Source organism: Eumetopias jubatus, unplaced genomic scaffold (genome assembly GCF_037043125.1).
Source record: "Eumetopias jubatus isolate StellerSeaLion01/CBP00866 unplaced genomic scaffold, mEumJub1_p1.0 scaffold_8, whole genome shotgun sequence".
NCBI classification, from domain to species: Eukaryota; Metazoa; Chordata; class Mammalia; order Carnivora; family Otariidae; genus Eumetopias; species Eumetopias jubatus.
Genome location: NW_028274814.1, coordinates 85,322,924 through 85,334,350, shown reverse-complemented (window position 1 = coordinate 85,334,350; position 11,427 = coordinate 85,322,924). Strand labels below are relative to the sequence as shown.

At 62.0% G+C, this 11,427-nt stretch overlaps 1 protein-coding gene across 1 annotated transcript; it reads right to left on the bottom strand.

Annotated features, from left to right (window-relative positions):
• Positions 1 to 310: 310 nt before the first annotated feature.
• Positions 311 to 8,962, bottom strand: NXPH4 (neurexophilin 4). Its single transcript, XM_028110741.2, has 2 exons — positions 8,906 to 8,962; positions 311 to 1,165 (listed from the first exon to the last, which is right to left on the bottom strand). Exons 1-2 carry the CDS (start codon positions 8,960 to 8,962, stop codon positions 311 to 313), a joined length of 912 nt encoding a protein of 303 aa, XP_027966542.1.
• Positions 8,963 to 11,427: the final 2,465 nt, after the last annotated feature.

The following is an 11,427-nucleotide window of genomic DNA, read 5'->3' as shown; positions in this document are numbered from 1 at the left end:
GAGGGACGCCGGGACCGCCTCCAAGCCCCGCCTATTCTAGGCCTGCGCTCTTGCCTCTCCACTTTGGGAGGCAGCGGAGGGGGCTACCTCTCCCCCCCTCGCCGCCCCACTGCCTCGTGGGCACTCCCCATAAGGAAAGGGTGGACCTACGCCGGCTGATGGCTCTTGGTCCCCGGGAGGGCTGTTCCTTTCGCCCTCGGAATGGAAGGGGTGGACGCGGCCACAGGAGCTGCGGGGCACAGGGAGGGGTCCCACTTAGGGAGGCCGGGATTTGGCGGGAAGCTTAGGGCCCAGGCGAGGGCGAGGCGCGCTACCCAAAGTAAGGGTGCTCACTCTGGAAGTTATAGTCTGGGCACACCTTCTGCACCAGTTTGTAGTCAAAGCTGAGGAAGGAGACGAAGATGCAGATGACTTTGAAGGGCTTGGCGCAGAGCCAGGCGGCCTGGCTCTGCGTGTGCTCGGTGAAGCACACCTGCGACGGGTCGTACAGGCACGGGCGGTGCTTGCGCGCGCGGTTGGTCTTCTCATACTCCACGTGGCAGTTGAAAGCGCGAGACTCTTTGGCCCCGGGCACTCCCAGCGCACCCCCGAATGGGCCCGCCAGCGCGCCCCCGAGGGTACCCCCTAGCCCGGGTCCCGCGGCCGCTATCCCCAGCGGGGGCCCCAGCCCGGGGAGCACCCCTTCCAGGGCCAGCGTAGACTGCAGCGGGTGGGGAGCCGGCCCGGGCAGCCAGACGCCCCCGAACTCGACACGCTTGGAGGGCGGCACGATACTGACGCTGAGGTTGCCCAGGCTAGACGAGTTGTGGCGGAAGTACACGCTGAAGGTACCGTTCACGTGGTCCACGATCTTGCCGGTCACCAGCAGCGAGAACTTGAGCGTGTGTACCCGGAAGTAGAAGTCCCCCCAGCCAAAGATCTTTTTGGCGCGGGCCGCTTTGATAGACGGCTTCCTCTTGGTGCGCGGCGCAGGCAGCGCCCCCGCCCGGGCCAGCGCCTCGGTGTGATTAGCCGGCCAGGCCCAGCTCCAGGCGCGGGCTGTGCCCAGGCCGTGGGAAGCCCTCGGCACCGCGAGCTGTTGGCCGGGGGCGCCCCCTCTGGCCGCGGTGGGGCGCAGCTCCAGGTACTGGGGCCTCCCGGACTCCGGAATCTGGGCACTGACGACCTGTGGACGGAGAAAGAGCAGAAAAGAGAGACGCCGGAGTTGTCCTTGGCCATCCCAGGGCCCTACCCCCCCCACCCCCCACCCGGCCAACCCCTTTTCCCAGCCGCTAGGAGCCCAAAGGGAACTGGGCAGTCCACAGTCAGTGGTTCCGGGAGCGTGTACTGGTGCAGGCCTGCAGCCCTTCAACCCTCTGTGCTCTTGGCCAAGTCACTGACCAGTACTCAGTTTCTCCATCTGTGAAATGACACTGAGAATCCTTGTGTTCTCAGAGAACTCCGATGCGAGCTGAGAAAGGCAAAAAAGCCAAAGCCCGCAGGGGTAGAATAGGGAGTGGAGCTGTGGACGCGGTCTGAGTCTCCCCTGGCCTGGAACCTGCTTGGTTCCGAGTAATGGTGGACCAGGGAGGAGGTGGACTCAGGCAGTCCAGGCCATGACCGCTGTCAACATCCCAGCATCAGGAAAGAAGTGAAGACCTCCCAACACCTCTGCTGAGACTAAAGCCCCCCACGCAGGCCTCAGCCTCCACTCCCTTGCCGGGAGGGGCCCGGGAAACCGATTGAACTAAGAGCCCTGGAGAGTCTCCGCGCTGTGGGTTGAGGCTGGGGGGCTCTACGGGCACCCCTCTCCGTCTCCGGCATTCTTACTGTGGGGGAGGCCGCCTAGTGGTCCTTCACTGGGCTTGGAGGGGGCGGGAGGACCAACCCCGCCCGCCCTCACCCGTCTCCGCCTGTCTCAGGTGGCGGCCGATCCAGGGAGACAGCGCGGGCGCGAGTACAAGATGGATCGAGAGGCGGGAGCGGCCGGGCCAGGCCCGGGCCATCAATTATCTGGGGCTGGTGGGGTGGGGTGGGGGGTGGCCGGGAGGGAAGGAGATGTGTGAGAGCCAGGGGAAGAAATATGGAGATGCCGCTCCAGCGAGGGGAGCGGCAGGGAGAGGAGCCCGGGGTGTCAGAGTGTGTCAGTCAGACTGTTAGCTGCGGCCGGTCGGTGTGGCCCCTGCAGCCCAGGTTCAGATTGTCCGGAGTGGGTAGCGTGTGTGTGTCAGCCTGGGGTGGTGGTGTTTCTGTTAGCCCGGGCTTGGTTGTGTGTGTGTGTGTCTGTGTGCCTGGCGTGACGGTGTGTGGGAGAGCATGTGTGCTCGTGCATGCTCACCATGTGTCTCAACCTATGGTTATGGGTGTATGTGTCTGCCTGGAGTGGCTGTGCACGGTGGTCTGAGGAGCCTGTGTGTGTGTGTGTGTGTGTGTGTGTGTGTGTGTGTGTGTGTGTATGTGTCTGCCTGTGGTGCTGACTGTTGTGTCAGTCTGTGGGGGCTATGTATATGTGCCTGGGTTGTATTATGTGTCTGGGTTGGCTGTGTGTGTCGGTGTGTTGATCTGAATGAGGCTGTCTGTCAGTTTGTAGTGGTTGCGTCTGTGTGACTGGTGTAGTTGTATGCCTAGGTTGGCTGTGTCTGGTTCTCTGGAACTGTTACTTTTCCTGTGTGAGCCCCTATCATCCTCTGTCCATGTCTCAAGCTCTTTCTCGAGGGTGTGTGTCACTATATCCACAATGACAGAATGAACAAGTGCGGTCTGTTGGGGGGGGTGCATTTGTGTGAGTTGTATATGACTGGTCCCTGGGGGGTTCCCCACACTGGCCTGCAGGCTGAGCTTTGGGTAGGTAAAGAGGCCTGGTAGCATGGGTGCCCCCCTCTGTTTGGACACACCCTGTGTACACACCATGAGTCCACAAGGGACAGGAATGCCGGAGTCAAGCTGCTGGGCTAGAATCTCCACCGCCTGGTCCCCATCCCTGCAGCACTGCGATCCCGGGTTATTAATGCTGCGGCCGCCACCCGCTCATCATACATATTTATCGCCCCCCTCATTCCTCCTCCCGTCCATCCCTCCTCCCAGCTCAGGTGAGGGGGGCGGGGGCGGCAAGAGTGATTGACTCAGACAGACAAGCTTGAGCTGGCAGCTAACACCAGGAGGGTGGGCCTGAGAAGGACGGTGGAAAGGGTCCCAGGCCACCGTTGGGGGGAGAGGGGGCAAGGCAGGCGTCCAAGGAGGTGGGCTTGGAGAGGGCAGGGCCTGAGCCTCAGGGAGGTCATTGGAGAAAGGGAGTGCATGAGGCTTCCAGAGAAAGTCAAAGAAGGGGGGAATCATTTGAACTCTGACTCCTAATCTCCTCACCCTTCTGGGCCCAACACTGCCTTTCCAGGGGCATCCATCAGTCTCCAGTCACCTGCTCTTATGACCCCGAATGCCTCTGAGGCACCCCCTCCCAGTACACCCCCGCAGCACTCATAGTCCTGCATCCAGCCCAGGACTTGTCAAGGGCTGCTTCAGTCCAGCGACTCCTCGCAGGCAGGGACTGGGAGAGGGAAGGAGGTTTGGCTGGGTGGTGAGGGGTGCTGGGGGTCCCCCCCGGCCCCCACCACCCGGCGATCCCAGACAAATTGCTGTCTGCGCTTCTCTGATCCTGGCAAATCCCTGGGCTTTGGGCACCCGCACCCCCACCCGCTGCGGGAGACTGCCAAGATAAAAGGGAAGAGTTGGGGGGGCAGCCAAAGCGACCTTGGGGGAGCTCAGACAGGGAGGGGTGAGAGCCTGTGAGGAAACGAGCCGAGAAATGGGAACATGGAATAAAATAAAATCAAATCCTCCCTCTGGCTTCCTCGCTTGCACGATCACTCTCCCTCTCTCGCGTGCTCCCTCTTTCACTGTTTTTCCATCTCTTTCTGCGACTCTTCTCTCAGTCCCTCACTCTGTCTCGAATTTTCTCCTTCCGTGATTCTGTTTTTCTCCCTGTTTATGTCTGTCTCTCTTGGTTCTTTCCCTCTATCCTTCAGGCTGTCTGTCTCCATCTGTGGGTGCGGTGGGAGTGAGGGAAAGCAGGGTGATAAAAGAGCCCCTCTTTCCCCAGACCCATGGTGCTGTCCCTCCCTCTTTCTGACTGAGAGTGGGAGCAGGGTGCTGTCCGAAGAGGGGTCCCCCTCGCTCCAGAGCTGGTTTAATTAAGCTAATTGGGCACAGTGACATTTGCCGAGGGGAGAGGCTAGTCTGGCTGTCGGCGCAGGGGGCGGAGGTGCTTGGTGGCAGGCGGGGGTGGGGGTGGGGGTGGGGGGTGCTCCTCACCAGGCGCCTCCAGGCCCATGCGGGGCGGGAGCCCAGCCAGGAGCGCTTTGCCCCTGAGGCAGTGAGCCCACGCAATGGAGGGGAGTTGAGGCAGCCTCTTGCTGCTGAACAAACTCCACTGTGTGTGTGTGTGGGGGGGTTCTTGCGGGATGGGACCGCGGGGGGGGAAGGGGGGAGGTTCAGGCTGTCGGCCCCCCATCCGCATTGCAGGGCGCACCTCCCCCAGGCTTCCAGGCCAGTCCCTGGCTTCTCTCCGGCTGCGTGGGTCAGGCGGGGCTGCTCAGGATTCCGGACCAGGGGAAGGGAACGGCACCCTGTGGTTGGGGAAGGAACAGTGCTCCAGGCCTGGGCTGAGGAAGGGCAGGGAATAGCGTATGAAGCCCTTGTACCTAGCAAGGGGTGGGGGTGGGGGCCACTGCAGACAGGGCGGGGTGGAATAGACAGGGTCTGGTTGGGAACCAGGGACAGAGATGGGGGTAAGGACAGAGGCGTGTGGACAGGACAGGCCGGGGTGAGGGCTGCGATGGAGAGAGGGGGGGACTGGGGTTTGGGACTCGGCAGGCACAGGTATATGGTGCACAGATAAGGATGGAACAAGGATAGGCACGGGAACTGGGATGGAGAGGAGATCCTACATGGCGGTTAGCCGTTGGACAGAGACAGGGATGTAGATGGGGTAGGAACTAGGGGAATGACGAGGGGTAGAGAATGGTATGGGAGCCAAAATGGGGATGAAGGAGGACAGGGATGGTGGATGAGGGATGGGCACTGGGGACAGCAAGCAGGACTGAGAGTGGGATAGGAACTGGGGGATGGGGATGGGGAGCAGACGGGGGCGGGAACAGAAATGGGGGATGGGTTACTGGGCAGGAACAGGGGTGCGGAGGGATGCAGAGACCCAGGAGATGGGGATGGCAAATGTGAATGGGGACTGGAATGGGCCATGGGGGACAAGGAAGGAGATGGGAAACAGGGACAGAGACAGGAGCTGAGGACAGGTATGGAGGACAAGTCAGAGGAAAAGGCAGAAGAGGGGCAGGATTAGGCTATGGGAGGGGGCCAGGCAGGTGGAAGCGATGACACCTCCTTCCAGACCCCACTATAGCGTGGGGGGCGGGGACCGCTGGTGGGGCGGGCTCTGCCCTTGGGCCGGGCACCCCCTCCCCCTCAGCCCCGCCTGCCCGCTTGCTCTAGGCCTGCAGCGCAAGGCTACCGTTATCTGAATTTTGATTTTATTTTATTTTATTTTATTTCCCTGCTTCCTAGAGCCGGCGCGGTCCCTCCGGGAACGGCCGCCCCCCCGCCCCCCGCCCCGCGCCTCACTTTATTATTGCAATAAATGTGCCTATAAAGGCGCGGGCTCCGGGGCGCGGTGGTGGTGGTGGGGGAAGAGCCGCGGAGCGGGGATGTAATTTCCCGAAGCCAGAGCCGGAGGGGGAGTGGGCGGGGTGGAGGTGGAGGAGGGGCAGGAGAGGGAGAGGGGGAGACTCGCCAATTTCTAGCGCTCAAGGCAGCGCTTCCTGCTCCCCATTCCCACCCCGCAGCTCGCTTGCACCCCACACCCTGTGACTCCCCATTGCGCCCAGCCGTGCTTGAGCCCTGGGACCCCTACCTACCCCATGCCCTCTCTCTGTCACCCTGTCCCCTTCCTGGACCCCACCCATGTGGAGTTGCTGGGCTCTGTTCAAAGTTCCCCATCTCCTTTACAATGACTTCATCTCTGAGCCCTGGGATGCCCCCTCCACTTACCTGGTCTCTTCCAACGTTTATCCAGGGACCTCGCCTCTGACCCCAGTGACCCTTCATTACCTTTTTTCTGTCTCCCAATTACCTTACCTCTTCCCCAGTCACCCAGTCCTGGATCTCCAATTCCTCCCCCACCCTAACCCCATGACCCTCTAAATTCTCCTTTCCAACGAGCACCTCTCTCATACATGCAGGCTCTGGCCCAAGGGAGCTGTCACAGGGCCCCCCTTCTCCTGTGCCCCTGGCCCAGCTGCGGCCCCTGATTACCCCAAATCCCCGCCAAGGCTCTGGGCCCTCACCCAGGCTGCACGTGCCTAAGTGGCCCAGCCAGAGATTAGCTGGGGGGCTGGAGAGGGGTATGAGGCAGGAGGGGGTGGCTAGATGCAGGTCTGGGGCCCCGCCGGCTCTGAGAGGCTCTCTCAGGCCTAATCCTGCCCTGAGGCAGGATAGAGCTGGAAGGTCCCACAGGGCCCCACCCCTGCCCTCCCCCAGCTAATTAGTAATTAGTGATTAGTGATTAGTGACTATTGATCTCCTGCTGCTTCTCCCAGTAGGCAGCTGCTTTGGGAAGGGGTGGGGAAGACAAGAGACAGAGGGGGAGAGGAGTCAGAGACCTTATCAGAAAGATCCTGAAGAAGGTCTGGCCAAGAGGCCACAGCCCCAGGGGTAGCAGAAGCCTGGAGTCCCAGGCCCAGGAGGGGGCTGGGGAGGCAGGGTTGTTAGCGTTGGACAATTAGGATTTTCCAAAGAGCTACCTTGTAAACTGTCCCCCACCAGCCTCTTACCATGTCAACATACTCCCAGCCCTGGCACTGAGACAGCCCTGAGCTCACACACACACACACACACACACACACACACACACACAAGCCACACTCAGATACGTGAACACATCCTGAGGCTCACAATCCCATACCCACACTCAAAGGCACTCAAAACCACAAGCACACAGACTCTCACAAATGCCAGAGACTCACCTACAGGCAATATGTGCACCCCAGCACACAGATGCACTTGGAGACCCACCTTGGGACATGCACATGTGCCCATACTGTACTCACAAGTGCACATAAGCCTACACAGATAGGTACTTGGACACACAAACACTTCTCTACACACACTCTGCCGTGCAATTACACATATGGACACACCCACAGGCCTTACATGCGTGTAAACACTGATTCTCACATGCACACAAGCTGGACCAAATGGCAGATACACTCTCCCCCACTGACTCCAACACGGAGGCCCACAACCAGCTCACACACACTCAGATCCCCATCGCTCACATCCTCACACTTACTCTCCTTCAAGTCTTCACCAGATGTTTCATTCCCCTTCAGGGGGCAAAGGAAATTAAACCAGATCTGTCCACAGGGGAGTTTATTTGATGGGGAGAGTGGAGAGGAGAGTGGGGAGGAAGTACAAAGGAGGGGCAGGGGAGTAGCATCCTTACCTCCTCTCCCCCAGGCCTTCACATACACAGATGGGTTGTGGGGCCCAGGCCCCCTCCTGCAGTAGGCTAAGGGCAGAGCTGGGCAGCGAGTCCAAAGGGAGCTCCTGCCAGGGGAAGCAATTTTTGTGAAGGGGGCCTCTGCCCACATTCCAGCCCCTCAAGGTCACCAGGCACGTTTCGGAGAATCAGGAAGCTCAATCACCACCTTCTAGGACAGCCCCTACCCTGCTGGAGTTGTTGAGTTCGATTTGGCTGAGCAGGTGGGGTCCAAGTGTTGGCAGAGGAAAGGTAGGAGTACTACACCCCTTGCAGATTCTGCAGGGGCTTGGGGCTGGTGTGCAGGGAGTAGGGGTTTAGGAAGCTACGTGCCTGCCGCCAAGCCAGGGAAGTCGCAGTTAGGGTGCAGGAAACGAAAAAGTCATGGGCAAGGAGGCCATGAAAGGAGGTGGGGTCCAGGGCCTAGGCCCCCATTGTGGGGCACAGGGCAGGGCACTGACTCACCCCTTCAAAGCCAACACCACACACCACAGTAGCTTACACATGCACCCTGGACCTCAGCACTAGAGACCGAAGCCTGGCTGCCCCACACACATGCGTGCACAGAGGTGCAAGCGCTGACCCACACACCCCACACCAGCACATAGGAGCACACGGGCGCTCGGGAGTTGAAGCCTCTAAGTTGGGAGGGAGGCAGATCAAATCTGGGCCTCCTTAGCCTCGGTTCTCGCCCCAGAGCCTGGGGGGTGGGGGGAGGGAAGAGGCAGCCGTGGGATGTGGGAGCAAGGAGAGCACAGGAAGAGAGGCACCCCTCCCAGACAGCCCCTACCCTCATCAGCTGGGCTCGAGAGAGGGGTGTGTCTGCGAGGTTTGTGCAGGGGGGAAGGTGTCTCCGCGAGAAATGTGATGGGAGATTGTAGCCAAGTTCGGCCGAATCTGTGTGCGCGCGTGTGTTCGGGTCGTGTATGCTCGGAACACAGTGCCCACCTGGCATTGTGACAAGTGCAGAGAAGAGAAATGGGAAGGCGGGGTGGAAGGGTGGAAGGACAGACAGCGAGGAAGGCGAGCGAGGTTGGCGCGGAAAGACGGCAAGGCTGACACCCTGCTGGCTTGTCTGTCTGTCTCGCACTCCCGCTCAGTCTGGCGCACTCGCGGGTCGGGCGTCGTCCCCTCCCCCGCCGAGCGGGGAGCCAGATCCAAGTCGGGCCTCCACCCCGGCACCCACCCCCAACCCTCAGCCAACTTGGGCTGGGAGAACGCCCGTCCTGGATCGGGGAGTCTGTCTGTCCGCGTCCCCGGCGCCGCGCAAAGTTGGGACGCTCTGCGCTGGGGGCCGGGCGGGCGCACTGAGCCCCTCGCACTCTGGGACCTTTGCGTCCCGGACCCCGGCACTCCCGCTCCAGCCGGGCTCGCCCTTACCTTCCTCAGGAGCCACGGACCAAAGAGCAAGAGAAGCCATTCCGGGAGCAGCCGCATCTTCCCGGGCGGCCGAGCGGGGCGGGCGGGACTGGTCCCGGGCAGGCCGGAGCCGGGCCTGGGGGCGAGGGGCCCCGGGCTGGCGCGCCGTGGGGCAGCTGCCGGAGCGGCGGGAGCAGGCGGCGTGGCCCGCGCGGACTGAGAGAGAGGAGCGGAGCTCGGCGCTGGGGGCGGGGCGCGGGCGGGGGAGAAAGTTGGGTCGGACTCGGGCGGGCGGGGGGGGGGGCGGGGCTCCGCGTCGCTCCAATCCCGGCCGCGCCCCGCGCGCCCCCTCCCGCCCAGCTGGGGGCACCGAAGGTGACTTTCACCCCGACACGCCCCGGACACGCCCCCGGCCCAGGTGCGAAGCGCGGAGGACTGCGGGGCCTAGGGGTCGCGTACCCGAGGGGCTAGGTCTGTGCGCCGATGAGGGATGGGGCCGGGCGTGGGGCCCTAGGCTCCAGGACCATGTCCCCGAAGGGGTGCACGGCGGAGCAGGAGCCCGGCGAGGCTCAGAGGCCCCACAAGACCAGGGTCCCTCGGTGCTTCGGGCCCCTTCTAGGCTCCGGGCTAAGGTGGGTCCGGGGCAGGAGTAGGGCAGGGGCCGAGGTGAGGCCGGGCGGGGCCTCGGGCGGCTGCGGCCGCGCGGCGCTGACGGGGATGAATGGGCGCCCCGCGGCTCATTTGGCCCGGAGATGAGAATCATTGATCACGGACGGAAACCCCATCACGTCTGTCAATAGGGCTGACAAACGGCGCCCGCCGCCCCCACCCCCGTCCCCAAGGCACCTCCGCGGCCTCGGGACCCCTCTGCTGGACCGGCCGTTCACTTTTGCCCCTCGCCCCGCACCGCTGACCCCCGCGCGGCCCAGAGAGTCCCTGCAGGGGGTGGGGGTGGGGCAGGAAGTCCCCTCAGCGCCGCCTGCCCAGCCTCTTGGTGCAGTCTCTACCCCTTCCCTTCCACTGTCCCATCTTTCACCACCAGCTCCTCTCGGTCCTTGTCCCTTTCCTTTTCCGTCTCTGCCCTTGTCTCTGTCCCCAGCCCCAGCATTGTCTCTGTCCCTATCCTCTTGGCTGTTTCTTCATGGGCTCGGCTCCCTCCTCCCCCTAGTCTCGCTCTCTTCCCTGCCCGGGGAGTCTTCAGCTGTCAGCTGTTGCTATGCGCTGAGGCTGTGGCTGAGGTTGTGGTATGACCGACACCTAGACAGTGAGAGATGGGGACAAGCAAAGAGACAGAGAGACAGACGCATACCCCGAGACACCAACACCCCCCCCCCAGGCACGCACGCAGATGCATTCACAGGGGCAGGCCACACCACAGAGGTGAGCACACGAGCGGAGTGAAGCATGTTCATGCAGAGACCAGCACACACATGCAGGCAGGTGCACACCTAGAGGCACACTGACGCACACAGATGAACACACACACACGCACAGGAGCACACACACACACACACACACAGACAAATGCACATTTGCAGCAAGAGACAAGCACACCCAGCCAGGTACTCGGACCCCAACCCCCTTCCTTGCCTTGGCAGAGAGGCAAACATCCACAGACAGAGATGGACACACACAGGTATACACTGGCCCTGGCCGTCCCAAAGACAAGCCCAGCCACATACAAAGAGATATTCAGATCCAAATATGTGACAGACAGCAGAAAAGGATCAGTGATGCTGAGAAGATGAGGCAGACTCAGAGATACCCGGAGAGACAGACAGAAGCCAGGAGGCAGGGACCTGGGTGCAGATGGGGCAGAGAGGAGAGAGGCCGGAAGGGGCAGGAATGACCAGGCCCGATGCCCCAAGGCTCCAACCAGAATCCTGAGCCCAGGTGCCAAGCACAGGGGCCGCTGTGAGGTAGTAGATGGGGCCAGTGGATACTCCCAGGCCTAGGGTACCCAGGGTAGCAGCCCATCACTAGGGTCTTGATCTTCTGGAGTCCTGACTAACCCACCTCATCTATTCTCCTTTTGCTAGTCTTAGGTCACCTCCTTCTGTCTCCAGCTATAGACATACACACACACACACACCAATCCCGTCTCTGGGTCTTTGCCTCTGCCCTTGCATCTCTGCATCCCCATATCTCTGTCTCTCATTCTGTCTGTATCAGCCTCGGTCCCTGTCTCTTCATCTCTGTCTTAGGCCCGCTGTCCTTGCCAGGTGAGGAGTTCGAGGACTGCCTCCTGGTAGACTCTTTCCTGGCCGGTCCTGAGGGGCAGAGGGAGGAAGCTGACTGGAGGGGTGTGTGTTCCAAGCCGCAGCTGGGGGCCCCTCTCGCTCTGCCCAGGATCTTGAGGCGACAGGCTGAGAATCAGTGGCTCCCCGGGGGCGCCAGATGCGCGGCTGGCAGAGGGAGGGAGCGAGGGGGTGGGGCTGGTGGTGGTGGGGAGCCGGCAGGCGCTGGGGGAGGGAGGGGAGCCGGCTGGCGGAGGGTGGAGGGTGGAGGGGGTGTGGCAGAAGAGCCCAAGGGAAGGAAGTGAG

Excerpts from the sequence above, each read along its gene's own strand:
- NXPH4 (XM_028110741.2), bottom strand. The coding sequence starts at position 8,962 with ATGCGGCTGCTCCCGGAATGGCTTCTCTTGCTCTTTGGTCCGTGGCTC. Across the intron at positions 1,166-8,905 it reads GTCCGTGGCTCCTGAGGAAG|GTCGTCAGTGCCCAGATTCC; the intron begins GTAAGGGCGAGC and ends CTCCGTCCACAG.